Here is a 27,957-nt window from a genome sequence, read left to right on the forward strand (position 1 = left end):
ACCCCTTGTCCTAAGGCCTGGCCATATTGTAACTGGGGAGAGGAGCACACAGCCCCCCTCCCCAGGCCAATATTGGCCATGAGATCCCCATCTCTTGGGGCCTGACCAATTAATATTTTGGGAGAGGCAAAGCAGCCCCCATGGAGGGAGCTAATTACTGAAGGAGGAGGGGGGATGCGCGGCTGGGCCCCATCCTCCGGGGCCGGCCAATAAAGGGTGGGTACCCTGGAGCCCACCCAGGTAACACATTTCACCACCCACCCAGGTAACACATTTCACCAATGCTGGGGGCCTAGGTGGGAGCCCCAATGCCCCGCGCTCCTAGCCAGCTCCCCTCCTCCTGGGGGAGCTGGTATTGCTTCCGCCTGCTGGCAGCAGCTAAAAATGCTTCTACCTGTGGACCGGAGCGATCTTTTCATCTGTTTCCCCGTCAGCTTCACTGTGGGTAGGGACACACATGAAAAGTCCACTCCCAGCAGGAAGAAGCATATTTCATGCTCCAGCCCGCTGGGAGTGGACTTAGTGTTTGCTCTCGCTTGGCAGAAGTTTTGAAATTGCTCACACCCAGTGTCAACACAAGTGCGAGCAGGGGAACCACTAGTGAATTTTGAGATGTCTTCATTGATATCATAAATTATGTCATAAAACATGTCATAAGTGATAAAATATGTGAGGTCTTAAGCAGTGCATGGAGGGGCGCAAGATATAGTTAGCGCTGCTACATATAACTGATGAATTTCTGTGGGGTTTTTTAAGTTAAAAAATGTTAGCTGTCACTGACAAATTTACCTTACTTTAGCGTTGCTTTAATCTTTGTTTTTTTCAGTGAATTTTATATATACCATATGCATACATCCATACACCTAACACAATAAAAAAGTTTAACATAGAAGGACATACTTTTACATTTTACACAGTGTACACACAGTGTACACTAAATGGAAAATGTGAGCCTTATAGGGCTTGGAATCTGCGAATCAAACGCAGGAAAAGGCATGCCAGTTGTGAAACTTGCTTGTAATTCCCTATTTCATCACTCACAATGATCATTAAGTAAAGTGGTAATACCTGCTGGAATCAGTAACACAAAACAGTATTACCAACACAGGTTACTGGCCCATTCACAATCACCGCCATGGTGGTAAATTCAGAGACAACAAAGACAGGAAAAGCAAATCTTACATTTCTATAATTTTAAACCTTTTTTGCAACTTACCTTTGACAATCTACTCACCAAAAAACTCATCCAGCTCCTCATCATGAAGATTATCTATGCCTTCTTTCATAATGCTGGAGATATCCGAAGTAACTATATGCCTCTTCGTACGTGTGCCTTTAGAGTTGTATTTCTGTGTTGGTGGTAAACTGTGGTCTGAATCATCAGCTTCATTCTAAATAAACATAATAATAAAACACTAAAACAGAAGCCTGTCAATTTTTTTTAAAATTGCCTTTGTAAGACAAAATGAAAAATGAAAAACATAACCATGTACTTTTTAGGCGTGGCTTTGTGAAGGTGCCATTCATGTTAAATGCTTTGTAATATATTTATAGAGTGCACATTCATCCCCGAAGGGATATCCGAGCACTGGACAGCAATCCAGCCTAACTACATAATTTCCGGAAAACACAATCGGTGAAGGAAAAGCCAAGTCTTCAGCATACTACAAAAAGTGAAGAGAGAAAAAGTTGAGCATATATAGAAGGGAATTGGGTTCCAGTGTAAAGCTGCATTAAATTAAAGATCAGCTCCCCATCCTAGATCTCGATTTGCCTCCAGTGTATCAAAGCCTTTCTAGCAGATCGGAAGGCACGCACTGGCTTGCGAAAGACAACTCTACCATGTAAGGCAGCTGGTCCGGTCTCATAAAGTGCTTGGTGCGCATGACAAAGTAGCCTAAAGGTGGCTCTCTTGCGGACTGGTAACAATAGAGGGAATTTAAATAGTCCAAAACCAAACTTCTGGTGGGAAGATTACAAATCAATCTTGGCACCAAACTTTGAATAAATCCAAGGCGGGTAAACAAATACCCAGTCATTCCGACATACAAGGAATTACTAATCTACTCACAATAAAGGCTTGCACAATAGTCGTATGCCATGCATTAGGAATCCATTGAAATATTCTGTGGAGGGTCCGTAAGAGACCAAAGCCACTTCAACACACAGCATTCACCTGGTCCTACATAGAAAGAAAATCGTTCATCAGAAAGCCCAGAATCTTAAATATTCCTTTGGGGCTCGGGGTAGGGCCTAGCAGCGTGGGCCACCAAGAATCATTTCATATGTTAAGTGCCTTTACAAAGAGTAGGATCTCAGTTTTCTCCGAGTTGAGTTTCAAACAATGAGACTGCATTCACATTCCACCTCTGAAAGAGAATTCATTGAGTTCCCCCTCATTTCTGCATTCCATTAATTAATAGAAATGATAGGGTGACCAGGTTTTCAGAATGAAAAACCGGTACGGGCACAGAAATAGGACTAAATATTTGATTAAGTCTCAGTCTTCTTATATACAAATATATATATATATATATCAAGTACCAGCGTTTTATTTCTATGTGCCAGGAATCCTCCACGCCACAGAATTTCGCAGACACGGACCAATTAAAGTGCTAATTTATTTATTCAGTGCAAATTAGCCGCATGACGTTTCGGCTCCGTAGAGCCTTGTTCACATGACAGTGTTCACAATTGTGAAACGTTCTTTTAAAGTGCCAGTGATTGGTGTAAATCAAGTCACATGTGGGGCTAAGTATAAACATGGTAAAAATACTAAGGTTTCCACACAGTTCATGTCATCGTTTTAGTTACAATATAAGTTTTGTATTTTTCCAATTTGTAACATTTCTTTAAATATCCACTTCGGATCTTGTATTACATACTGAATTAAAACATTTTTGAATCATGGTTAAATACCTGTTGTATGTACATATCAAAAGATGTATTGATCAATAAATCCGCATCGATCATACAAATGTCAGGTTTGGGATGTGATGCAATTAATAAATATAATCATTAAATATATATCTAAAAAACATTTCATAATATTTACATCAAAAGTGCAAGTGTCAAAGTGCTTCATATCTAATACAACGTGCAAACAACGCTTTTGTGCAAATTACAAATTTCAAGGATGTATTAATCCTATGTTGATTGTGCAAAAACAGCGCATATATGTAAACATGTCATTATGAAATATCACATCTCAAATTATAGGACATTTGATTCTCTTAATTGTTAATACTTAGATCCAATCATAGTTATTTTCCTATGTATATGTTTAATTCAGTCAAATTCTATCATAGTCTAATGATGAATTAGATTTCATTGTAATTTATTTGGATAACCTTAGATTTTATAAATGTGAAATAATCCAGTGAATAAGATTAATAATGAATATTATAATTCATGTTCCAAAATTCAACCTTTTGGGTATTAGGACCCATTAGGTTTGATCAGGAACCATATGCCCTTGTAATATATAAATATTGTTGTCTAATCAGATAGCAGCAGTCATAACCCAACAATAAGCTATATACATATTTTTCATTTCTTCTTACTTTTTGCCATGATATATCCCAGCCGGGTATAATATCAGGTATGGCGGCCGATTTATAGTGAGGTGATAAATGAAACTTAACTGGATTAAGGCAGACATGTATACATATCTTCCGTGACATTCAATCCTGTAGGAGCCTTAGTATCCAGTAAAAGGATATATTTAGTTTCTAATCTCCTTAGTCTGGCCTCTCTGTCACCTCCACGTCTATTCGCATTGATTGTGTCAATCACATAATATGTGAGCGAGTTATTATTACTTTGGTGGTGATCAAGAAAATGCCTGGCTACAGGGTAAGTATTGGCTCCGTTGGTGATGGCTCTCAAATGTTGTAGTATACGTTGGTGCACCGGGAGTTTCGTGCTCCCAAAGTATTTCAAGGGACATGGACACTGCAAAACATATATGGCCTATTCAGTTTTGCAGGTTAAGACCTGTGAGATTTGATGGTGTGTCCCACTGAATCCGTCCATGTATGTTTAAGTGTTAACCCCATGACTGCAAGCTTTGCAGGTCTTGCATTTGAAGAACCCTTTGTTGGTTTGCCACCAGGTACTTTTGATGATAGGCTCAGGATTGGTATCTACAATTTGATCCCTTAAGGATGGTGCCCTGCTGTAAGTTAAAGATACTCTCTTTGGTAACCCTACACCAATAATGGGGTCACTTCTGACTAGGGGCCAGTGTTTGTTGATAATTCTATAGATATCCCGATGCTGTCTGCTAAAGCCAGTAATGATTCTAAAATTGGCTGATTCCTCGATATCATATTTTCCCGTTTTGTCCCGTTGGGGTCCCCCTCCAGGAGTTCATCCCTAGTCATATATATGTTTGTGTTCTTTAAAAATATATACTTTCATAATACCTCCCGTTCTGCGAAGATCTCCAGGGTCCGGCTGCTGGTGGGCCTGGCCTGGCCTGGCCTGGCTCTGCCCTTTGGCCTCTGCAGCCCTGATTCACACCTCATTAAATCCTGCTGTGCTGCTTAAGTGAGGTGAAGCAGCACAGCAGGAGAGGTTAAAGAAGTGAACTTCTGTCGCCGGCTCTAGGAGGGCTAGTCGAAATGTGAGCCTGCATAACACTGTGATTAACTTGAAGGTTCACCCAACCCTCCCTTAAAAACAGGGATCTTCCTTTAAATAACCCAGGCGCTACCCAAAAACCGGGACATTTCTCCAATTTGGAGAAAAGTGTTGAGACACTTCTCCAAAAACCGGGACTGTCCATGGAAATCCGGGACATCTGGTCACCGTAGGAAATGATGATCTGAGTATAACTGGCATAGGTAGTGATCTTCAATCCCCAGGCTCTAACAATACCTGCCATAGGAGGCACAAACATTGAACAAGATGGAACTCAGGGACGAACCCTGATAACACTGCAATTTGCCAACCTTGGATTGAATTTAAAAGGAGACTGATGTACCAACTAAGACCTATTGCTAAAAAAACGAGGAAAACCATTGCAAGGTTCTAGAATACAGGCCGATTTCATGCAGGCTTTTAAGCAATAGATGATGGGAAATTGTGATAAACGCGGCAGACAGTTCCAGGAGGATGAGTATCATGTTTCGACCTTTTGTAGTATTGTTTTCTTCAAGTGTTCGATCTTCCACGAGCTCTGCTTTGCAAGTTCTACATACTATGCAAGAGCTCAGGAAAGGCAGTTGCTGAAGAACACGATCAACGCTGGTTGCCTCCTCCTATGCTCTGCTATTTCAACATTAAATGGATTTAATACTCAATCTTTTGAAGTAATATTTTACAATTTTGGCAACGAGAATGGGATTGGTGGTGATAATTATATCCATGCACATGTTTCTATTCTTAACAGGGAAGAATACGAACCGTAAGTCCTGATATGTGCGAACCAGTCATACCTGATGGTCCCCGACATACTGTGGCAATAGATACCATGGGCCCTATTGGTTCCACACCTAAGTATATCATTTCAATGATTGATGTTTTCTCCAGCACATGAGTTGAGCCTTAAGCTGAAAAGTCGGGATTACAAACAAGCCACTATCTCGAAATGTCAGAAGAGAGCAAAAAATCAACCGAGAATATGCTTACTTGAAACTATCACAAAGGAACCTGTTCGAGATCTGGTCACATGTGTCACGACATACTGTCCAGAAACCTACACGGTACAAAAGATAGTGAACAAGAATTGGCAGATACTGACATCAGGAAATCTGAAATGGCCCAAACCCAGATTCGCTAATCGACGGACACGAAACCTAAAAGACATTCTTGTCCACACACGTTCGAAGAAACAAATCACAAATGGACAAATAAGGAATACTGAGATGGCTATCGTGACAGGACACCACCCCTGTGGAACGTGTCTTGTTTGTAATTTAACAACTACAACAAAAACTCTACAACTGACAGAGACATTGCTCTGGACTCAAAGGCAGCATACGAACTGCAACTCGACACATGTTATTTATATGATAACATGTCCCTGTGGTAAACGATACATAGGAATGACTTGCAGAAAAGTAAAGCTAAGAATTGGGGAACATAGGAGCAATATAAAGATGAAGAAAAACACGAAACTCTGTACCCATTTTGTGGAAACTGGCCATCGAGCAGAAGATTTGAAATGGACAGTAATTGAAATGTTAAGATACAAGACAGGTAATGCTGAACAAGTTCTATACGAGAAGGAACAAAGATGGGTAGACAGACTCAAAACCTACCAATATGGTCTTAACGATAATGTTCCATGGCACCATTTTGCACAATAAACCCTGAACACCATGTCCTTGACATATAGAGACCCAGGTAAATGCAACTGTTAATAACAAGAACTACGTTCAATAATTCTGTGTAGGAGTCATGGTTTCGATGAACAATCTATATAGAGTTGTAAATAATAGTTTGCAATCAATCGGTGATATTTCATCACAGCACTTGCAGGAATGCTGAATAATATTGTTGAGATATTGTCACTTAAGTTACTATGTACTCCCCCTTTTAATTCATATTTAGATTATGTGTAAGCATATCATATCACAACAAAATAATTGACTACACAAATGTTAACTATAATTAGTGGTTATTAATGTGGCAGGTAGAATTTGGAGATAACTATTTGCTTATTAATAATACACAATCACCATTTGTCCCATTTAAAACTTTAATGCAGCATCCCATCGACACCCTAATGCTGTCCGCTTTCTACCACCATGATCGTAATACTAGAAATGCAGCATTTCGATGACGTTTCCGCGTCCGGGGGCAGAGCCAGCACCAGACGCGGAATTCGCCTCATACTGCGGGTGAGAAACTAAACGCGGTAAAATTCTACATTACGCTTTAAGGAACGAAGGCCTGATTAACGGTAACGTTTTGTAACCCCTGTTTGCAGCCTGGGACTATTCTGTCCAAATTCCCCCGAGGACGTACACATCGCCTACTGATAAGGTAAACGCTGTGAACCCTTTTGCATGTGGTGGCTTATATTACATGTTGCTTTCGGTAAATCTGCAGGGTTCCCAGCACAACATGAAGAATATTTGTACAAACAGTAAGCCTATATTGTGCTTTTTCTGAACGTGAGAAATGTTTGTTTACAATAGAGGGAACACCTTGTGACATAATATCGGTCCCTTTACTCGTGGTACTGTTTCAAGGTATATCGTGATTATTAGTGATGTATCTTTTACTACCAAACGAAAACAGGGTCCTAGACACATGGACAATAACTCCAGTCCCACACCATTATTGAATAACACGCCCTTTTGACCTTACCAAAACAGGGTCCTTGACACATGGACAATAACTCCAGTCCCATACCATTATTGATTAACGCGCCCCTTTGACCTCACTGAGAGATTCTTCATTGTGATTCGCCAGAAAAGTCTACCCAGAATGCTATACTTGTGAATAATAAGTGTCACAGATAAATAATATCTGTAAGAATAATTGTGAACAATGGCCCACCAAATGGCGCCATGATAGAAAAGTGTGTACATGTAGAGGTACATTTAGAATTGTTATAATATTTGATTTTTATTACAGGTAAACTGAACCTTGCAATAAAACTACGGTGGGTAAATTTAAGACCCCTGAATACTACACAAAAGGTGTGAGTATATAATTTTAACCTGTTTGTCCTGACGAATGCTCCATAGACCCGGCTGGGCAACAAGGAGCTGAAACATGTTGACTGTTTGTTTAAAGTGATATGCGAGGATCCAGTGACTTGATCCAAGACTATACCCGTCTGTTTCTTTTAATAACGAATCACATCCGTTTATAATTAAAATAGTTGCTTGGATGGTGATTTGCTTTTTAAGAATAACCTTCTTTTTGTGGTGGTACCTACACACATCTCTGGACACTACTACGCTACTCCAGAGGTTGCCTCAGGCTTGAGGCTGGCATGTAGCACACTAGATCACCCAATGATAAATGCCTTAAACGTCTATGTGGGGCGGAGAATCAACATAAACCGCACAACACTAAACATAGCGTTTATGAGGGTTATCTAGAGAACCTATAGTAACGTAGTTACAAGTGTCCTAGTCTAATTTTGATATACGCGTTTTCTCCAGATGGCCAACTATCAAAGTAGTTGACAAAATTGATTCTGCTATTTTAAAATGTATTAACAACGTTTGTATTGAAGAAGGTTGCCAGTTCAAATCATTAGTGACAAAGGTGTACAATTCATGTCTAGAATGACAAATAATTATTTTGAGAGAGTTGGTGTGAGGCATAGAACCACCTTGTCAGGTAGGTCGCTCACCCCCCCCCCCCCCCCGCTGCAGCTGCACCAGCCCTTGTGCCTGACCCTTGCTCCTGCTGCCCATTCCTGGGAGCCGTTTATTTCTTTCCCTCGCCCCCCCCGCCCACAGCCCGCTTTCCCGCCGCAGTTGCCCTTGCGGCTCCACCACCCCGCGCCCATTGGCTAAACCCCTGCCTCCCGCCTCCCAGCTCCCTTTAAATGGAGGCAGTTGAGGGACCGCGCAGCGGACGCGCCGCTGGCGCGCCGAAGGCGCACCTAAGGCAAGCCCGTTGATAAAAGGATGAAAGCAATGCCGGTAAGAAAGAACCTTTATTCTCACTGCTCCTCTCTCCACCAGTACAGAAAACCCCTCACACAACATTCTAAGGTAGACTCCAGGGCACCTGGAATGTACCAATAGGAACTCAGGAGGAGGGAGAAAGGAACATACCATTAAATATAAAAGTAGAGCAAAGTGTTGTAATACATACCATTGGAGAATTTCAGATGTAAACCAATAAGCTAAAAATATAATACTTTATATTATAACATGAATGTAACACTCGTCTGCGCCCGTCCACGCCTGGACCGTGCCCAGCGCTAGAAACCCTGGACCCCGCGAACGCCACGACACCAGACTGCACTACGATGCCAGCACCCTCCATGCACTCAACGCCGGCCAAAACCACACCTGCTTCCAGGCCGCCCCAAAACGGACCCTTCTCCTGCCGCACCTGCAGCTCCACCTGCGACAGAACCACCAAACCTCCAAGCACTCGACCCAACCACCTCCGCTGCATACTTCTCAACAACTGCTCTGCGCGCAAACACGCCGTCGAGCTCTGGGATCTGCTCGACACCTCCGCCCCAGACGTGGCCTTCCTGACCGAGACCTGGTGGAACGACTCCTCGGCGCCCGACATCGCCATAGCCATCCCGGACGGCTACAAGATCACCCGCAGGGATCGCGCCAACAGAACTGGAGGAGGAATAGCCATCGTCCACAAGTCCACCCTCAAGGTCACCACCCACGCAGACGACACCCTCAACGCCGAATACCTGCACTTCCGGATCCACACCGACCCTAACACCACCCTCAGAGGAACACTCATCTACAGACCCCCCGGACCCTGGGCTCAGTTCAGTGACTCCATCGCCAACCTCGCCAGCACCCACGCACTCGCCTCCACAGATAGTTTTCCTGTTGTGTTCGAAGTTGCATAGATAGGGTGTAGAAATTATGCTTTCCTTTACTTTCAAAAATGTGCATTGGTGTTCCTCTAACCATTGGAATGGAACATTTTTTTTTCTGAGATCTCTTAGTTTGGCAGTGAGTTCAGCAAAGTGATTTATGTATTTCGCCATGTATTCGGCCAATCCCAGGAAGGATTTCAGCCCTCATCCTCCTGGACCTGTCGGCCGCCTTCGACACGGTCTACCATCGCACTCTAAAGACACGCCTCTTAGGAGCCGGAATCCAAGAGAAGGCCCTTGAGTGGACCACCTCTTTCCTCTACGGCAGAACCCAGAGCGTCCGCCTCCCACCCTTCTGAACCGAAGCCACCGAAATCATCTGCGGCGTCCCCCAGGGCTCATCCCTCAGCCCGACACTGTTCAAAATCTGCATGGACCCCCTCACACAAGTGGCCCGCCATCACGACCTCAACATCATCTCTTACGCCGACGACACCCAGCTCATCCTCTCCCTCACCAATGACCCACACACCGCCAAAAACAACCTCCAGGAGGGAATGAAGGCCGTCGCCGACTGGATGAGGAGCAGCCGTCTGAAGCTGAACTTGGACAAGACGGAGGTACTCATCCTCAGACCCACCCCCTCAGCCTGGAACGACTCCTGGTGGCCAACCACACTGGGAGCAGCACCAACAGCCACCGACCATGCACGCAACCTAGGATTCATCCTCGACTCCTCCCTCTGCATGTCTAAACAGGTCAACGCCGTCCCCTCCTCCTGCTACAACACCCTCTGCATGCTCCGCAGGATCTACAAGTGGATACCGACCGAAACAAGAAGAACGGTGACACAGGCCCTCGTCAGCAGCAGACTGGACTACAGCAACATACTCTACGCAGGAATCCCAGCCAAACACCTACATCGACTACAACTCATCCAAAATGCCTCCGCCCGACTGATCGTCAACGTCCCCCACCACAGCCACATCAACCCCTACCTGAGAGACCTACATTGGCTCCCCGTCGACAAGAGGATCACCTTCAAGCTCCTCACCCACAAACACAAAGCACTCCACAACACCGGACCAGCCTACCTGAACAGCAGACTCAGCTTCCACACCCCCACCCACCAGCTCCGCTCTGCCAGCCTCGCCCTCGCCGCTGTCCCACGCATCCAACGAATGACCTCTGGTGGCAGATCCTTTTCCTACCTCGCTGCCAAGACCTGGAACACCCTCCCAACCCACATACGGCAGACCCAAGACCTACTCACCTTCAGAAGACTCCTCAAGACCTGGCTCTTCGAGCAGTAGCAGCACCCCCGTCCCCTCAGCGCCTTGAGACCCTCACGGGTATGTAGCGCGCGCTACAAGTACTATGATTGATTGATTGATTTATATAATGCCAGTAGCAATGGTATGTGTGAAAGGTTTAATAGGGTGTTTAAAACGCCATTCAAATTGGGGTCATGAAGGGAGAAGAATGGGAACTACAAGTATACAAAGCAGTTTGAACGTATGTCCATGATGCTTTGAAAATGTCTCCTTTTGAAATCATGAGAGGTCGTACAGCCAGAACAAAATGCAATCCAGGATGGTTGCTTAAAAGTTCAGGTCTAGATATATGCATGGATTATGTTAAAAGAATATTCTTGAAAGACATTTACAATACAAATGTACATTTGATGACAAGTATGGATCTGGAAGTGTGGATATCAAAGTTGGTATGTGGGTCAAGGATAAATAACCTTGGAAAGTTAGCAAAGGGGAATCTCAGTATTCAGAACCTTTACGAATTTAAAAAGTTTTTCGTAATGCTGTACTGTTAAGCGATGGGAAAGCTTGGAATGTCAGGAGAATTGCTATTTTCAGAGGAAAAAATGATCCTGATAGGTCTATTCCAGGACCTACTAATTCTTCTAGGAAGTATGATGATTTAGACTGAGATTGTCTCTACCAACAATTCTAGTAAATTTGTTATTGTTAATGAATCTGTTTTAAATGCTAACCTTGAACAGAATGTGGATGACAATTTTGTTGGGGAGGAACACGGTGGTGATAATTATATCCATAACCATGTTTCTATTCCTAACAAGGAAGACTATGTTTCTATTTCTAACAAGGAAGAGCTGGAAAAAACTAATGGAAGTGTAGAACCGGTTTTAGAATGTGGTTTAGTTAAGAAAAGTGTTTGTTCTAAACCCAAATGAATGTCAGATGTTGTATGCCACACAATTGAGCGTTTGTAATGATATTGCTTTAATTTTTTCTGTATTTTTTGTTTGTTTTCTTTTTAACGGGGGAAGATGTGTCATATTTCCACATTTTGTAGAATTGTTTTCTTTAAGTGTTCTGTCTTCCACGAGCTCTGCTTTGCAAGTTCTACATTCTATGCAAGAGCTCAGGAAAGGCAGTGGCTGAAGAACAGGATCAACGCTGGTTGCCTCCTCCTATGCTCTGGTGTTTCAACATTAAATGGATTTAATACTCAATCTTTTGAAGCAATACTTTACAATAAGGGCAGCAGATTTGCCCTCATCCACCAGGTGCCTGACGCTTGCCAACATCGTAAGCAGGTGCATTGGGTACTATTTTTAGCCATAAGGCCAGTTTGAGAGCCGTCCAGCAAGTTGTTATTTTCCAAATAATGGGAAAGCTGGCCGTTGCCTACTTTTTCCAAAACCTTTGCCAAATATGACAAGTCAGAAATGGGGCTATAATTAAACAAAGTATCTGCACTAACTTTCTTCAGCAGTTAAGCACCACAGCATGCTTCCAGGCGGGGGGATAAAGCACTTCCATCACTGACTGATTTAGAAGTACTGTTAGAAGAGGACTAAGAATTGGCGCAAGGCGGGAGTAAATAACAGAAAACAGATGATAACGAGCTGCCCGCTTAATTGCGATGTGTATGGTAACTGTAGTTACTTATAGCACTTATGAGTTTTTTTAAATGTCGATATTTACCGGGAACATGCAGATTTTGACGCACAGGCATTTTTGTGATTAGTATGAAGAGAGCCAGAACTTGAGCAGCAATTTTGTAACCTAGTTCCCATATCTGAAAATGGCAACATATCAATACTTCAAATTCCTTAAAATCAGCGAAACAAAGACGAAAACAAATCAAATATTCAGCATCAGACAGGTACAATGGCTGTATATCATCCACTCATGACTTCGAATTGTTGGTAATGTTAATAGCATTTAATATATGCGGTATAAAGCTTTATAAATCTCACCCCAAGACACAAGAACAAAGGAATGGGCAGTTCTCGTATGTGGCCAGACTCCTGCCTTGATAGAATTTTCTTGAAAGCATTTAGGTAGTTATAATAAGTTACGTTAAAGTAACTTCTGTATCCTTTATCGTAAAGCTCTTGTTCCTTAATCCACTTGGGACCAGACCATGTCCTATAGCACAAAAAGAGGCTCGTCTACCTAGGGGCGATAAGATACCCTAAAAATAGTAATAAGGATCAACATCACATATATCGGACATAGGGAGAGGTACTGATGTGGTATTACAGACAAACTATAGCAGAATATGTATTATGCTCGTATACGCTTCAAGAGACCGTGAGGTTTTTGGAAAAGGCTGTTTATGACAATGTGCGACAATAGTTGTGTTTCATATTTTTTCTTTCACTTATAAAATTGAAAACCAATAAAAATATTTTTTTTTAAAAGAGGCTTGCGGATTTTAACGAATGTACAGGATTTACCTGCTGAATCTGTCCACCACAATTCCTTTCGCCCCACCCAGAACGCCGCCTCTATGTAGACAAGATTACATTGGTATGTGAGACATAAGATAACAAACAGCATAGTTCCTGACAGCAAAGCCTCAGTATGCTCTGTTCTACCAAACCCTTTGTGGTAATGCTAGCTCCATAAAGCCAATACCAAGTGAGAGCACCGCAACACAAATAACATGTCTGTTGAGGGACAGCCTATAGGAACTCCATTTATACGCCCGCTCCTTCATTCAGACATCATCTGGAGGAGACAAACAGGTTGCTATGTGAACAGTCAGGGTATAACCTTTAACAAAGTAAGTGCTCAATAGATACTTCGGTATCCTTATTTAACATTGGGCTCTTCCGCCATTTGTATTAACTGAACCGCTAATACACTATTATTGTGGGCTCATTTAGTGTGTGACTACAAGACCACTCTCGCTGCATTACTCCACAAGGTCGGCCCGATCTAAGCTTAAGGTATGTATTGCAATATATGATGTGTAACTTAGTCATGCATGGCTGTTATCTCCTCCCACCTTTCTCACCAGTTTGCAGTGGAGTACAGTGCAGTGCATACCTACCCTGAGTGTTGCATGATCTTTTACATACGTCTTTTACTAAAGGACCAAACAATGGTTGCTGAAGAAGAGTTTCGGTGACCAGCAGGGAGGATATTAATTAGGTATAGTGTGTATGACTGCTGTGGGACTGGTATGCTTGCACTCATAGCATAGGGAAAAAGAGATCTCTGGCCCTGACGAAAGCTACGGACCATGGATAGTGCCTTCAGCTTAAACATGTTGACCTGTCAGATGCAGGAGTGATAATTGCTCCAGGGCATCTTTGTGGTTTTCAATCATGCTGTGGTCTTCTCAAAAGATTAAAGGTAGGACACTACCATGATTTTTATGTTTAATTTGCATTACCTGGATCCCATACCCTACCCTGAATCCAAGTGCTTCCTGTGAACATATGAAGCCTGCCCATCATTAGAGGATTATTTGGCGAGAAAGGATAGCCAGTGATGAAGCATGACAACCAAGCAGAGGGGGCGGGGGTGAGGCCATGCCTTACAATTTGTTTTTTAATGGCTTGTAAATCTTGATAGATGCTCTTGAGTATTTTGGTCCTAATCATACTATAGGACATATAGGGACTAATGGGCCCGCGGTACTAGGATATTCCCCAGGAGCGGACTCTTCTTACATAGAAATAGCTTGCTTTTTGTGGCATGTATCAGGGGTGTGGAATTTAATAAAATGTCTACTTGTCCATGGGGCAGGCTGCTTAATAAATCTACTTGTCCTGTAACAAGATCCACTTGACCCCTTTGTGCCATGTAACGTGGCAACAAATTATGCAACAATCTCATTATACAAGAGTTCTGATATAGCCTCTCGGATTATGCCAGGGTTCATACCATAGTAGTGTTTGAATACTAGCAATTCCCTTATGCTGCTATGTTTCTGCAGGTCTACATACTGGGGCTGAAGGTAGTGGTAAGCAATAGTTCCAGGGTTGGAATGCCCTTTTTAGTCTATGCAAACCTACTAACGTGCATGTTTTAAGGGTTTTCACCAATTCTTCTTAATCATTTCCCATACTGAGAACGGTTGGAAATTTACTACTGACAGTGCCAGACTTAAAATTTCTTCCAGGGTTGGGAAAAAAAGTGGTTGGAGGAAAAGTGAACTTAAAAACATTCAGATGTTCACACAAGCAAATCTACACCTGCATATTTGCTCATGCTAAAATGCAGTTCGCAAATATTTTCTGGGAGTACTATTTCTTGGCCTACTTCTGTACATTTTTGCGAATTCATGGAATCTGTACATATGCACTTCATGCAAGGATATATACCATGGATGCACTTTTGAGACTTTGTTTAATAATTGGACCTCTAATTAGGCCTGGCGTTAACCATGACCTTTTGTTTTGCTGTGGCAATGTGTGCTGAGATCAACAATTTTTTTGTTTTGCTTTTGCCAATGCTTGTTAGAATGGTGAGGACCCAGCAGCTCCCATACTGTTAAGGTTTTACAAAAACCATGCCTAAACAAGTCACGCCATGACAAAACCAAAAGGCTGACCACCAATTTCAGACCCACTAGCTTTGCCAATGCTTGTTAATTTTTGTTTTCCATATTCGTATTTAAACTGGTTACACTGATATTCCATTCTGAATATTTTTGGGACATACTAACATACATCAACATGTTACTAAATGATGCTGCAAAGATACGGTACCTAAAATCTTACAGTAGTTTAGCTAAATGTTTTCTTTTCTTACATGCATTTTTTTGTGAACGTTTTATTTTGAAAGAAAGAATCATCACTCTTGCTTTCAAGCTTCTGCAAATATTTGCATATAATCATAAAGCATTATGTGGGCATTATACAGAGCCTCATATTACTAAACTTTGAAAATGTGTGTACTCTTTTTATACTGGGACCACTGTCAGTAGTGCAGGCTGAGCTTAAAACATTTACTTTTAGTGCTCACCCTAATAATAAAGGCTTTGCGTTTATGAACCATATATACAAGTTTGAAAAGTATTAACACAAATATTACATATAACACACACTTTACCTTAATTGTAGAGAATTCCCTTCCCTGATCCACAATGTGGTTCTGTAAACTGGCAGCCAAAGGGTTTGTGCTGCAGGGGGTTGGGCGAATTTGTCCCACGGACAAAATGCACATTAAAACTTGTTGCCCTTGACCCCAAACAATATGTCCTGGGCCTCGGGCTATTGGAATTCCACATCCCTGATGTATAATCTAAACCTAGCCAGGATCTAAACCATGACTTAACATAAGCCTTGGCATAATCTGAGAAAGTAATATCATAACTCTGATTTAATGAGAAAGCTACCATAATTGTTCACATCACTAAATGTGGCAAGTGGATTTTATTTTACTAGACAAGTAAATTTCCGAACCATATCATCCCTTGGGCATGTAGGTATTTTATAAAGTTCCACAGCCCTCATCCATTTCCACTATTCATAAAATGCAGCCCAATATTGAATGCAACATGCTGTAATGCCAACAATGATCAGTGTTAGACTCAACTTTTTACTGTTGGAAATTAAAAAAAAAACAATTTAAAAAAAAAAGAAATTACATTGAGTTTAAGGAGCCCTATAATCTTGTTCATAATAACAATCTTATTAACTATATCTCAGGTTTGTGCTGTTCATAACAGTTTTCCTAGTGTTTTTGCCATGCAATCCTTTTTACATTCTTTCTGAAGAAATACTTTACACCGTCTTTTTTCACCACACAAAATTTACTGCAACTTTGAAAGTTTAGATAGCCAGTAAAGATGGACAAACAAATGTCAAAAAATCTAGGGAGAGGATGTTGTGCTGTAGTCTAAAGTTCGAACCATCATCCATTCCTTTTCCAGTTACCTGCTTTCACCATCAAGCTGTGCTGACACTGGCAAGGAACAAAAGAGGGAGAAGACTGGCAGAAGCCCCCAACAGTTCTTAAAAACATGGAGGAAGCAGACAGTTCAGGAATTAAAATAAATACTGAGGTAAGAAGGCTGGAGGGGCTTTCAAAAGGGCAGGTTAATAGATACGCCCTGAGAAATAAACAAATCTTGGTAATCCCTGCTATATTCGATCTATCCTCAAACAGACAGATACCACTGGACACCATTACCTCTCTCACGACTCAAGATAGTCTGGCAAAACCGGTAGAGGGTCGGAAAACGGTGAAAGAAGGAGGAAGAAAAGAACCAAAATCACTTGGCCAAGTTAAAATAACCCCTTCCTTGCGGTCCTATTTCAAAGTTCAAGCCCAGGGAAAGGGGCAGCTAAATCAGCCTCCACCAATGGACAAATCTAGTAAAGACCAGTATCGATCTGGTATGGCAGAGATTACAAAAAGTATAATTACCAGTTCTGCCTTAGATATTCTGGGAGATTTAGAGACTACTAACAGATACCAAGCTCTGGCAGATAAAGGAATAGAAGAGCAGTCACAGGAAATGAGTCCAATTTCAAGCTCTGAGCATGTTGTACACTCTAAACACCACACACAAGTAGGAAAGGAAACAAATCCAGAGGTGGAAAAGATGACAGCATCCCTTTTAAGTGAGATAAAAGAGTGAATTGATACATCAGAAAAGAATCAGGGGGACATACATGAAGTATGTGAGAGCTTAGAATGTAAGTTGAACTCTTTAGTGGAAAGATTGGAAAACATGGAAGTAACAGTAGAGAAGCTAAACACAAACAAGAATTTTTATATCTTTTTTGCACAGGGTGTGGGAGCAAGAGGGAGAAGAAAAAAGGTACTCATTCACAAAAAAAGATAGATTTCATAGAGATAGGGACTTTTACCTCCTTTTTGAATAATCTAAGATAGGAAATGATTGGGGTATGTAAAGATAAGATTGCGGGCATTTTCAGTTAGAATGTCAATGGTCTTAGGATTGCTAGTAGACGGAGAAAAATTCTGCGAGACTGGAAATTGTCAAATAGTGAAATATTAATAATACAAGAACACATTTGTTGAAAGAATGGAGTAAGATACCAAAAAAAAAATCAAAGATGAGTTGATTGATTGATAACAAAGTTTATTTAGACAATAGTCTGTAAACCATACATAGAACAATGGGTCACACATAGTGATAACATATTTAAAACCATACTTCATTTTACACATCTACAAAGATGAGTTGAACATTATGTATGTACAGAACAGGAGTGCTGTATAAAAGGGGTGCCAATCCTCTTTAAAAAAATCTATTAAGGCATGTCTGGGGGAATGCATGGTAGACAGAAAGAGGAGATGGGTCATAACCAAAGTTAAAATGTACGATAATTGGTTTGTAATTGTAGGGTATTACGGCCCCAACACTGATGATTCAGAAACACTACAGGACCTATATAACTACCCCCTGGATATAAATGTCCCCATTATAACGGGGGATGTCTTTAATCTTTTGATTGATCCTATTCTTGATATATCATCCGCCAGGACTATTTTTAAAAAATATATATTTTATTCGTTTTTCAGCATTTATATTCAGTACACAATTATGCAGTGAGCAAAAAGAAACGACACACTTATTCCATATGGCTACGTAACGACAGTATAGTACAGTGATAATACACAGCAGGGTATTGAACACGTATCACATTTCTTGCAGTAAATTTGATGGAACAGTATGTGTAGTAATGGAGGCTTTAGAGAATGTGATGTCGCTCGGTACCGATAGTAGTGCGGTCTGGGGTATGGGGATGAGATGTGATGCGAGGCGGCATGTCCTGCCAATTGCTTGCCTTCCCCGGATCTCTACCGACAGTCAGTGTGAGGTGTGTCATTTAGTATATTGTTGTATCAGGAATGCTGAGGGCTAGATGGTTATCGACAACCAATACAATATACACAATTTTGTAGCAGTCGTGCCGATGATAAAACTACCAGGACATCATAACTTAACCATTAGGAAAGAGATGAAATGGTATGGGACAAAAGGGGAGGAGAAAAAACCTCTCCAACATTATGAGGTGGTGGGGGGAAGACTGAAATACAAAAAAATAATAGTATGAGGAGAGTAGGATGAGGTTACATGGCTAGTGGGTTGTGAAGTGTGTCAATGTGTGTCTGTGGAGGTAAACCTCTTAGTCCGTGACTAGGGTATTGGACGATAATTGTCCTGTGGGGCATGGGTTCCTCTCAGGGGAGGGGGAGAGTGGCTTAGGAGCGTACCGGTGTCAGGAGCATGGATCATCCCCCAGGACTATAGTTAATATCCCAAAACAAGAGTTTTTTTTAAACTTATGATGGAAGACCTGGGGTTAACAGATATTTGGAGGGAAAAAGGATGCAAGGATAATAGATACACATTTAAAAACAAGAAGTATGGGCACTCTTCAGGATTTATTTTAGCTTAGTAACCAATAGGATTGGCAAAAAAGTCTTCAGTGTAAAACACATAGTAGAACATTTATCGGATCATTCAGCGGTCCACTTGGTACTTACATTAAATCAACCAGGCACAAAAGAGATGGACGCTAAACCGTGTACTATTAATGAACAGCAATCTAGCTGAAATCTTAAAAAAGAGACAAATTATTTTTTTAGATTAATAGGCATACAGCCCCGATGCATATAGTGTGGGACACATATAAGGCTTTTATAAGGGGACGACCAATCAGCATCTCTATAAATCAGAACAGGGAGCGGAAGGCTAATATCAAGAAATTGGAATATAACATAACTAAGCTATGTAAGGAATTAGAGCACTCCCTGAACATACAAGTTCAGAAACGAACTCAGGGTAACTTGCATGAAGCAAAATATAGACTATCTAGTTTCTTGGAAAAAGAAATTAAAAAGAAATGGGAGGCTAGTAAGATCTCTCACTACGAGTATGGGGAGGGCTGCAGAAAGCTGTGGGCGTTGAAAGCTAAATCAGAAGCAAATAGGAATAATATCACTGAAATTCCAGAAGCTAAAACAGGTAGATCATGTAAACAAGATAAGGAAATAGAGGAGGCTTTTGCACTGTTCTTTAAAGATGTATATAATGAAGATACAGTAGTATCTGGAGAGCAGATACAAAGTTATTTAGAGGGAATATACATCCCCCAGTTGACTTCTACATCTCAAGAATTTCTTAGTGCAGAGAGAAGTCTAGAGGAAGTAATACTAGGAATGGGAAAAATGAAAAAAGGGTAAGCCGCAGGCCCAGACAGCCTCCCCAATGAGCTTTATAAGGTCCTCAAAGAAGATCTGGCTGCTTGGTTCAGGGAATTGAAAAACGGTGCCTTTTTGGAGGGAAAGGAACTGCTGCGCTCTTGGGACGAAGAAATGATTAGCATTATTTTAAAAGCAAATAAAACCCCCAAACAATGCAGGTCATACAGACCGATTTCGCCCTTAACTCATATTATAAAACATATACCCAGATCTTGACAAAACATTTAGAGGGTGTGATTGGTCAACTAATACACCCTGATCAATAGGGTTTTATGAAGGGGAGACAACTGCACAACCTAACCCAAGAGTTAATTGGAACAATAGATTTAGCTACAACAAATACTATTCCTTTGACGATCCTTACTTTTGACGCTGATAAAGCATTCGATAGGGTCAGCTGGCCCTTTTTACAGTTGTTAATAAGGCAACATGATCTAGTGGAGGACTTTTCAAGAGCAGTGTCAACGATATATAAAAATCCGACCGCTAGGATTTTAGTAATTGGGAATCTCACTGATCAGAAAGAAATCAAACGAAGAACTAGTCAGGAATGCCAGTTGTCCCCATTACTTCTTTTTAATATATATATATATTGAACCCTTGGCAGCGAAGATTAGAGAAAACTCCAATATCACCCCCTTTAAGTATAAATGTCGGGAAAAAAAGGTGGGTCTTTATGCAGACGATTTGATGATTTATACCAAGGAAATGGAAACATCCTATCCTGAGATTTTCAAAACGTTAGAGGAATTTAGCAAAGTGTCAGGATATCTAGTTAATCAGCAAAAAACTGAAATAATGGAGTGGAACACCAAATGTCGCAGCCCCCTGGTGAAAAAAGAGATCAGATACTTTGGGATACAGGTGGTACAGAATCTCAGTGATTTGGCACATATAAACTTTGCAAAGGTTAAAAAAGAAACTATAAATCTATTGAGGACTTGGAATCGTCTCCCGTTATCTTTTCTAGGTAGATCAAACTTATTGAAAATGTCCATTCTACCCAAGTTTATGCTTATCTTTGATACAATCCCTCTGGAGTTTAGGTTGAATGCTGTTAAAAACTGCAAGAAATATAGAGTGGTTTTATTTAGACAAATAAAGGGGTCAGGATAGCGTGGAAAAAACTAAGTCGGAGAAAGATCTATGGAGGAATCGCTAGTCCTGCTCTGTTAATTTATTGCAGTGCCTTTCAATTGAAGACCTTCAGATCTCTTCTCTTGGAGAATGCTCTTTTATTTTTTTAAGTGTTTTATATAGCACAAACTAGACTCAAGATATCGGGTATTAAAGCGCTTTACATGAGCACCAGTTTCGTTACCTGAGGACGCATTCATTCATTGTTAGGCACTGGGAGATTAAGTGATTTGCCCAGAATCACAGGATGTTGAGCATCGTTACCCAAACTCGAACCCGGTTCCCCAGATTCGAGGTTGACCGCTCTAACCATAAAACTACATCCTCTCCCCTTACACCCCACTTTTTAAAGCATTAACAATAGAGGAAAAAGAAATGGCAAACTCCTTTTTATACACATTTGGCCACCCTAAATATTACAAAAAAGTGAGACTAAAGGTTTTGAAGGCCGCAAGTACCTTATGGTATCCGATCAGACGCTCTTTGGGGATACCTTATTATTGTGCTTCTGCTCCAATCTGTGACTCCCTGGGGACTCCTATGTGTCTTGCAGATAAAATAGCAGCCCCGCTAAGGCAAGCGGGGATAAACAAATGGGGTCAACTTTTGCAGGAAAATAGAATAATCCATGAATCCCTTGGGAGTCATTAGGAGCAGCCACAGATGGGCATCTCTCTAAATTTAAATACTACCAACTCCTGAGTTGGAAAAACAGCTTGAGGAAAACAGGAGAAATCAATTGGGACTTTGAAAAGGAATACCAAGTAAGACTTTCTCAGAAAAAGGGGGTTGCAAAATGGTACTGGGTAATGATTGAAGCAGGGGAAGAACCGTATTCCAAGCTGGATGAGATCTGGAAGAGGGACCTTTCAAGCTGGAAGTTGGAAGACATATGGCAAGTATTGATGCTACATTTTGGTCTACTGTAAAATCTGCACCCCTCAAGAAAAATCATCTCTTCACAGTGCACAGGGCATACTGGACGTCAAGTAAGCTGTCTAAGCTGGGAGACAAGAGCGGAAGAAGTGCCCCAAATGAGGTGAGGAAATGGCCTGTGATATCCATTTGTTCTGGCGGTGCCCTCTGATAGAGTCCCTGTGGCTGGAAGTGGGTAAGACGGTTAAAGAGATTATGAATCAAGATATCGAGGTAAGCCTATCAACAGTAATATTTGGGGTAGAAGACGGAGGGAGTAAGTTATCCAAGAACCAAAAATATTTGCTGTTTATGTTAATGTTGCAGGCTAGGAGGGAGATTTGCATAAAATGGGTAGTGCCTACGGCTCCAACTAAACTGGAGTGGGTATCATCAATTTGGAGAATAAATTCTTTGGACCGTAAGAGTTCTCTAGAAAAAAAGTCATGTTCTGGGAGATCTGGGAGGAATGGGAAGAACAGTAAGGGAAAAAAGAGAGTCAAAGCGTTAAAGTAGTTAAATAAGAAATCGGTCCTATGATAATAATATCAATAACTAATTCGTAAGAGTGAGTAACTCACTCTAACGGCTTACGTTGTGGGGCTGGTTTAGAGTGCAATTTTAACTTCTCCCCATTGAGGGGGAAAAGTCTGTTGAATCGCCTGCTTAATCTGCCTAACTCAAGCCCTGATACACTTATTGATGTTATATGAGGACTAAACAATCTAAAAAAAATTTAATTAAATTAAAAAGCTGTGCTGACGCCTAAGAAGCCACCAAGCCCCAAAAGAGTCCAGCAGCAAAGCTCAAGCAATGTCCCTCTTGAACGGAGAAACTAATGGTTATCCAGAAGCAAGCATAAGATCAGACACAAGCCAAATGACTGAAGAACAAGGCCATGAAACAGAGTGGGTACAGTTGAACCCACACAAATCATGGTATCTTACATGTAGGACTTTACAGGGCTAAACAGCATCACAAATAAGGTCAACTAATCGCCAGGGTTGGTAGCCACTCAGACATGCTCGATGTCATCCTGCAAGGAGCTTGAGCGAAGCAGAGATGTGTGGTTGCACACAGGTGGTCCTGGTTGGGGTCTAGCTTGGAATCTTGAGAGTACACCACTCCACAAAATCTTGGAGTTGGATAGATATCCTTGGTGAAGACGTAACATCTGTGGCACACGGCTAGTACCTAGGAACCCTCCATGGGACCATTCCTTTAGGAGTCTCAGAGCCGGTTCACTTCAATAACAGAGTTTACTGTAAGAGCAATAGCCACATCATGTCCAAGCAGTGCAACCCAAGGCAGGACAGCCACCACATTCTAGAAGCCCCATCCTAGAGATTACCTATCACAGAATGTCCTAGACCAGAGTGCACAATACATCAATAACCATTAAAGCTTACCAAATGTATTAATTTGCTTTTCACCCTTTTTGTGTCTAAAATAGCCTTTATGTCAAATTCTTCATAGCCAGGTACCTCAATAGTTACAGGCGGGAACTAAAATCTGAGATTGTCTTTGCACAGGTTTTTATTAAGGACAATGGAAATACTGGATAGAGCGAGCGAATCAACTTTAGTTTTACTGCAACTGGGTTAATCCATTCTTTTAACTGGGAAAGGTCTAATGTACTTAGGGCGAAATATTTCAACCCTCCGATCTCAGACTTTTGGTGGTAAGCCATACTTGATCCCCTAGTTGTAGCTCTGGGGCGGTAAGCTGTTGTTCATCAGTATAAGCCTAATACTGAGCTTCAGCCTGAAGATTGTGATTGGCTTGTTTCGGGACACTGTCAATGCTCTAAATGCTCCTGAACCACAGGGAGTAGTTGAGATGACTAATTTCCAAAGCTATCATATGTTATTTACAACCAAAAGTTCAAAACAATTAAGAATATCTGGCGTAAGTGTGCTGGCCATCATTTATGTGAATTTCACCAACCAAAGGCTTGACACCTACTTCGTAGCGTTTTGCAATAGTGTATGTTTACTCAGGTTTTAATGTCTTTATTTCGATGATAAAATCATAAAAGACAAATTTGATAAAACATTCAGAAACAGTTCAAGAAAATCTCCACAATTTTACAAAATCTTTAAAAACAGACAATATCTGTATATTATGAAAATGTAAACAATAGGGCAAAATATCCCCAATTAAAAACATTATTAAACTATGTATTCGAAAAACCAGACATTAAATAATACTCATCATGAGAGTAGGATTAGCTTGTGCAGGAAGAAGAAATTTACACATAATGCATTATGGTCAGGGGACAGTTGGTATCCTTCTAGCTCTTATTGCCCACGCCCACCCTAAATACTTGGCCAAACATATCACAGTTAGATCGGAGGTATTTGTTTTTAAGGCCCGTATAGCTTCCGAAGCTTTTCTGCAGGACAGGCGTTTAAAAATGGGTTTTAGCCATTTGGAACGGGGTTCGCTGTATTGAGGACAAGCAAACAGAAAGTGACCCTCAGTTTCCTTACAGCCAGGGCAATATATACAAGCATTTGAAAAGGATTTATCCCAGGATGAGGTAAAGGAATTCAAGGGTAATGAGCCCACCCGAAATTGATGGTACAGTTTTTTGTCCATTGGCCTAGTAATGAGGTCCCAGTATGTTTCACGGGCGGAATCAAGTTTAAAGCTTAAAAAACGACCCGTCAGACCCACAGAACTAGAAGCTTGTGCCAAGGACAGGCGTATTGAGGCCCAAAATAAACACTTAAATTCCTTTTTTGAGGGAAAATTGTTATTACCTGGAGAAACCCATAGATGACTAAGACCCATATCGCACAGGCTCGTTTTCACCGAGCGAAGCCATGGAATTCGTTCCGAACCCCCCATGGCCTTTACCTCGGCTAACTCCTTTGCGAAGAGTACCAAATCCTCGGATGTCCATAGGCGCCTCCACAGAGACACTACTCTGTATCTAGCCATATCCGTTATTGGTGGACAACCCATGTCGTGACAAAGTGGGATCAATGGGGTTGATTGGGGCGGTCCCACCAAATTACGAAGGAATCTGCTCTGTATTCTATATAAACTTGTAAGGTCCATAAAACCCCATAGCTCTGCCCCGTAAAGTGTGGCTGTGTTGATTTTAACATCATAAATTTGTAGGGCAGGGGCGACCCTTTTCGTGATTGTTTTCTTTTGCTCGCGCAAGAGACATCCAGTCAATTGGGCGAGTTTTAATTGTTGGGTCTCTATTTGTGGTTTCCAGGATAATCGAGAATCCAGGGTAACCCCCAAGTACGTCATTTTGTCGACTTGTTCCAGGTTGACCCCGTTTAGTTGAACACTACTACGTAATGGTTTCTTCCTGGAAAAAACCATAAACTTAGTTTTCCCTACGTTTATTTGGAGGCCATTTTTATTGCATAATTCCTCAAAGTGATTTAAAGCCTGCTGTAACCCTCCCCTGGTCTTGGACAGGAGGAGGGTATCATCGGCAAAAATCAACATTGGGAATTTCGTCCCCGCCAAGGATGGTGCATCGGTGTTAATCAACCTAAAGAATTTGACTACCTGATCAATATAGAGTAAGAAGAGGGTAGGGGCGAGGACACACCCCTGTCGGACTCCTCGTGAGACCGGGAATGAGTCCGTAGTTTGCCCTTTGGCCCCCCATCTTACCCTGGCAAAATTGTCTTCATGGAGTCTAATGATCATTTCAACCAATTCCCCCGGCATTCCTAGGTCCCTTAATACTTGCCATAGTTTTCCCCTCGGCACCAAATCAAAAGCTGATTTCAAGTCTATGAAAGCAGCAAAGATGGTGCCCCCTCCAAGTAAGACGACCTTCCAAAAAATCATGCAGAGCCGTAGAACCTGGTCAATGGTGCTTGTACCAAATCTGAAACCCGCCTGTAATGGGGACAGTATTCCTTCTAATTCCATCCACCCATGTACCCTCGCCAGGAGCATGCGAGCAAATACTTTTTGAAAGCAGTCAATTAAGCTAATCGGGCGGTAGTTCCCTGGATTTGATCTGTCTCCCTTTTTATATATTGGGAGGATTTCCGCCCCCTTCCATGTCTTCGGGATGCGGGCACCTCTCGCTATGGTGTTTGCTATGCGTGTTAAATAGGGTACCCAGAGGCCTGTATTTGCTTTGAATAGGTCTGCTGGGATTTCATCCAATCCAGGAGCCTTCCCCCGCTTCGTTAAACCTAATGCGATCTCCGTTTCCATTTCTGTAAAGGTCATGATCACATTGCCAGTAAAATTTGTGTATTGCAGGTTCAATGTGATCATTGGGTCAGCAACCTCTTGGCAGAATTGGGTGGAATAATGATTTATCCAATCTTCCGGGGATACATGGTTAGATGGAGTGCGGAAGTCACCATCCTTTCCACATCTGACAATGTCCCAGAATTTGGTCTGGTTATTAGATTTACTGGCGTCCAAGAGGACCGCCCAGAAATCATCCTCCCATTCCCTCTTTGCATCCCATTGCACTCTTTTGTACCTTTGCCTGGCCACCTTTACTGCACTCAGGTCTCTAGATTTGACTTTCTCTATTAGATGGCTATGGGCCTCTCTACACTCTCTATTATACCATTTAGCTCTTGAGGCAATTGGATTCCCGGTGTTTGACTTACACGGTTTAGAGAGAAGGTTGTTAAGCTCAGAGAAACATTTATCGTGTATGCCCATTGTCTTATCTAAATCGGTGTTTCCCCTTTCAGCATCAACAGACCTCAAATTGTCTAAAGCATTCATCACCACATTTTCTATGTTAGACTGTAACACTACATCATTTGATATGGTTGACCATTTCAGTCTCCTCCGGTCATTTGATATGGTGACGGCCCCCTGGCCCCTAGGAACAGATTCTGCTGGACTTGTCTGAACTTGCATTTTAATTTTCAGGCACAGTGAGTTGTGGTCGCTTTCCGGGCGCATAACAATTTCCATGTCAACAATTAGGCACCAGTATTCCATTTTTAAGAAAATATAGTCAATACGACTCTTTCTGACACCATTGTCGAAGGTGAAGTTGGCTCCGATGTCTGATTTGGTACGGCCGTTTACGGCCCTTAGTCCCCAAGTAAGGCAAAAGGCAGACCAATTCAAAGCAGCCTCCGTTACTTTAACTAGGCTTTTGTTTGAAAGATCGGGGATTTTCCAAGTCACATCTTCTGCAAACCCCCAGTTATCCTCCGGAAGGTACAATGGCTCAATTGTACAATTAATGTCACCTGCTAACATTATGAATGTCCCTTTGTTCCAACCTGATAGTAAGGTGTCTAAGGCGCCTATCAGCTTGGGGCATCGTCCACCCGGGAGGCCTCTAGAGTATATGTTGATAATAAGCATGTCCTGCCCCCCTGCTTTTCTCAACCTTATGGCCAGTATATCAGGGTTGTCCACAAAAATTTCAGAAACAGAGTAACACCAGGCCTGTTTAACCCATATGGACAGTCCCCCTGACGCCCGCCCTTTAGTACCTTTTATTGCTGGTTTAAAAAAGTTTACATAACCAACCATAAAAAACGGGGCAGTGGCCCAAGTTTCTTGCAGAAGCACGACCTGATAATTACCTATGAACTCCAACCAGTCCTCAGAAACCAGACGTGTCTTAACTCCAGCAACATTCCAAGACACCATATAAGAAGATAACATGTCCAATTCTACAGAAATGTTACTAACTGTCGGGGGGGAAAGGGGACTCGATAGACATGCACTTGTTAGCCTAAATTCATCTACATTAGAGATGTAAACCTCTTCCCCAAATAGTTCCCCCTGTATTCTAATTTTGTTATGGGGCGATATCTGTTGCACCCTTGTGAGGTCCGAGGTGGGGATAGATGGAGTAGACGCTCCTTCCCCGATCCTTGTTACTGGAATTGGTAACTGGGTCGGTGCACATAGTCAATCAACCCATTCCAAATCTGACAGTGCCTCGAAATGATTAAAAAGTGGGGGGTAGTA

The 27,957-nt window shown here is 41.8% G+C and overlaps 1 protein-coding gene across 2 annotated transcripts in view; it reads right to left on the reverse strand.

Annotated features, from left to right (window-relative positions):
- CENPU (centromere protein U) overlaps positions 1 to 27,957 on the reverse strand; it is a 457,607-nt gene that overhangs the window by 383,071 nt on the left and 46,579 nt on the right. For both annotated transcript variants that reach the window (XM_078678017.1, XM_078678018.1), the window contains one exon: positions 1,235 to 1,391. In XM_078678017.1, the coding sequence (XP_078534143.1) occupies positions 1,235 to 1,391 (157 nt within the window). The remainder of the gene's footprint in view (positions 1 to 1,234; positions 1,392 to 27,957) is intronic.

Source organism: Lissotriton helveticus, chromosome 2_2 (assembly GCF_964261635.1).
Source record: "Lissotriton helveticus chromosome 2_2, aLisHel1.1, whole genome shotgun sequence".
NCBI lineage: Eukaryota > Metazoa > Chordata > Amphibia > Caudata > Salamandridae > Lissotriton > Lissotriton helveticus.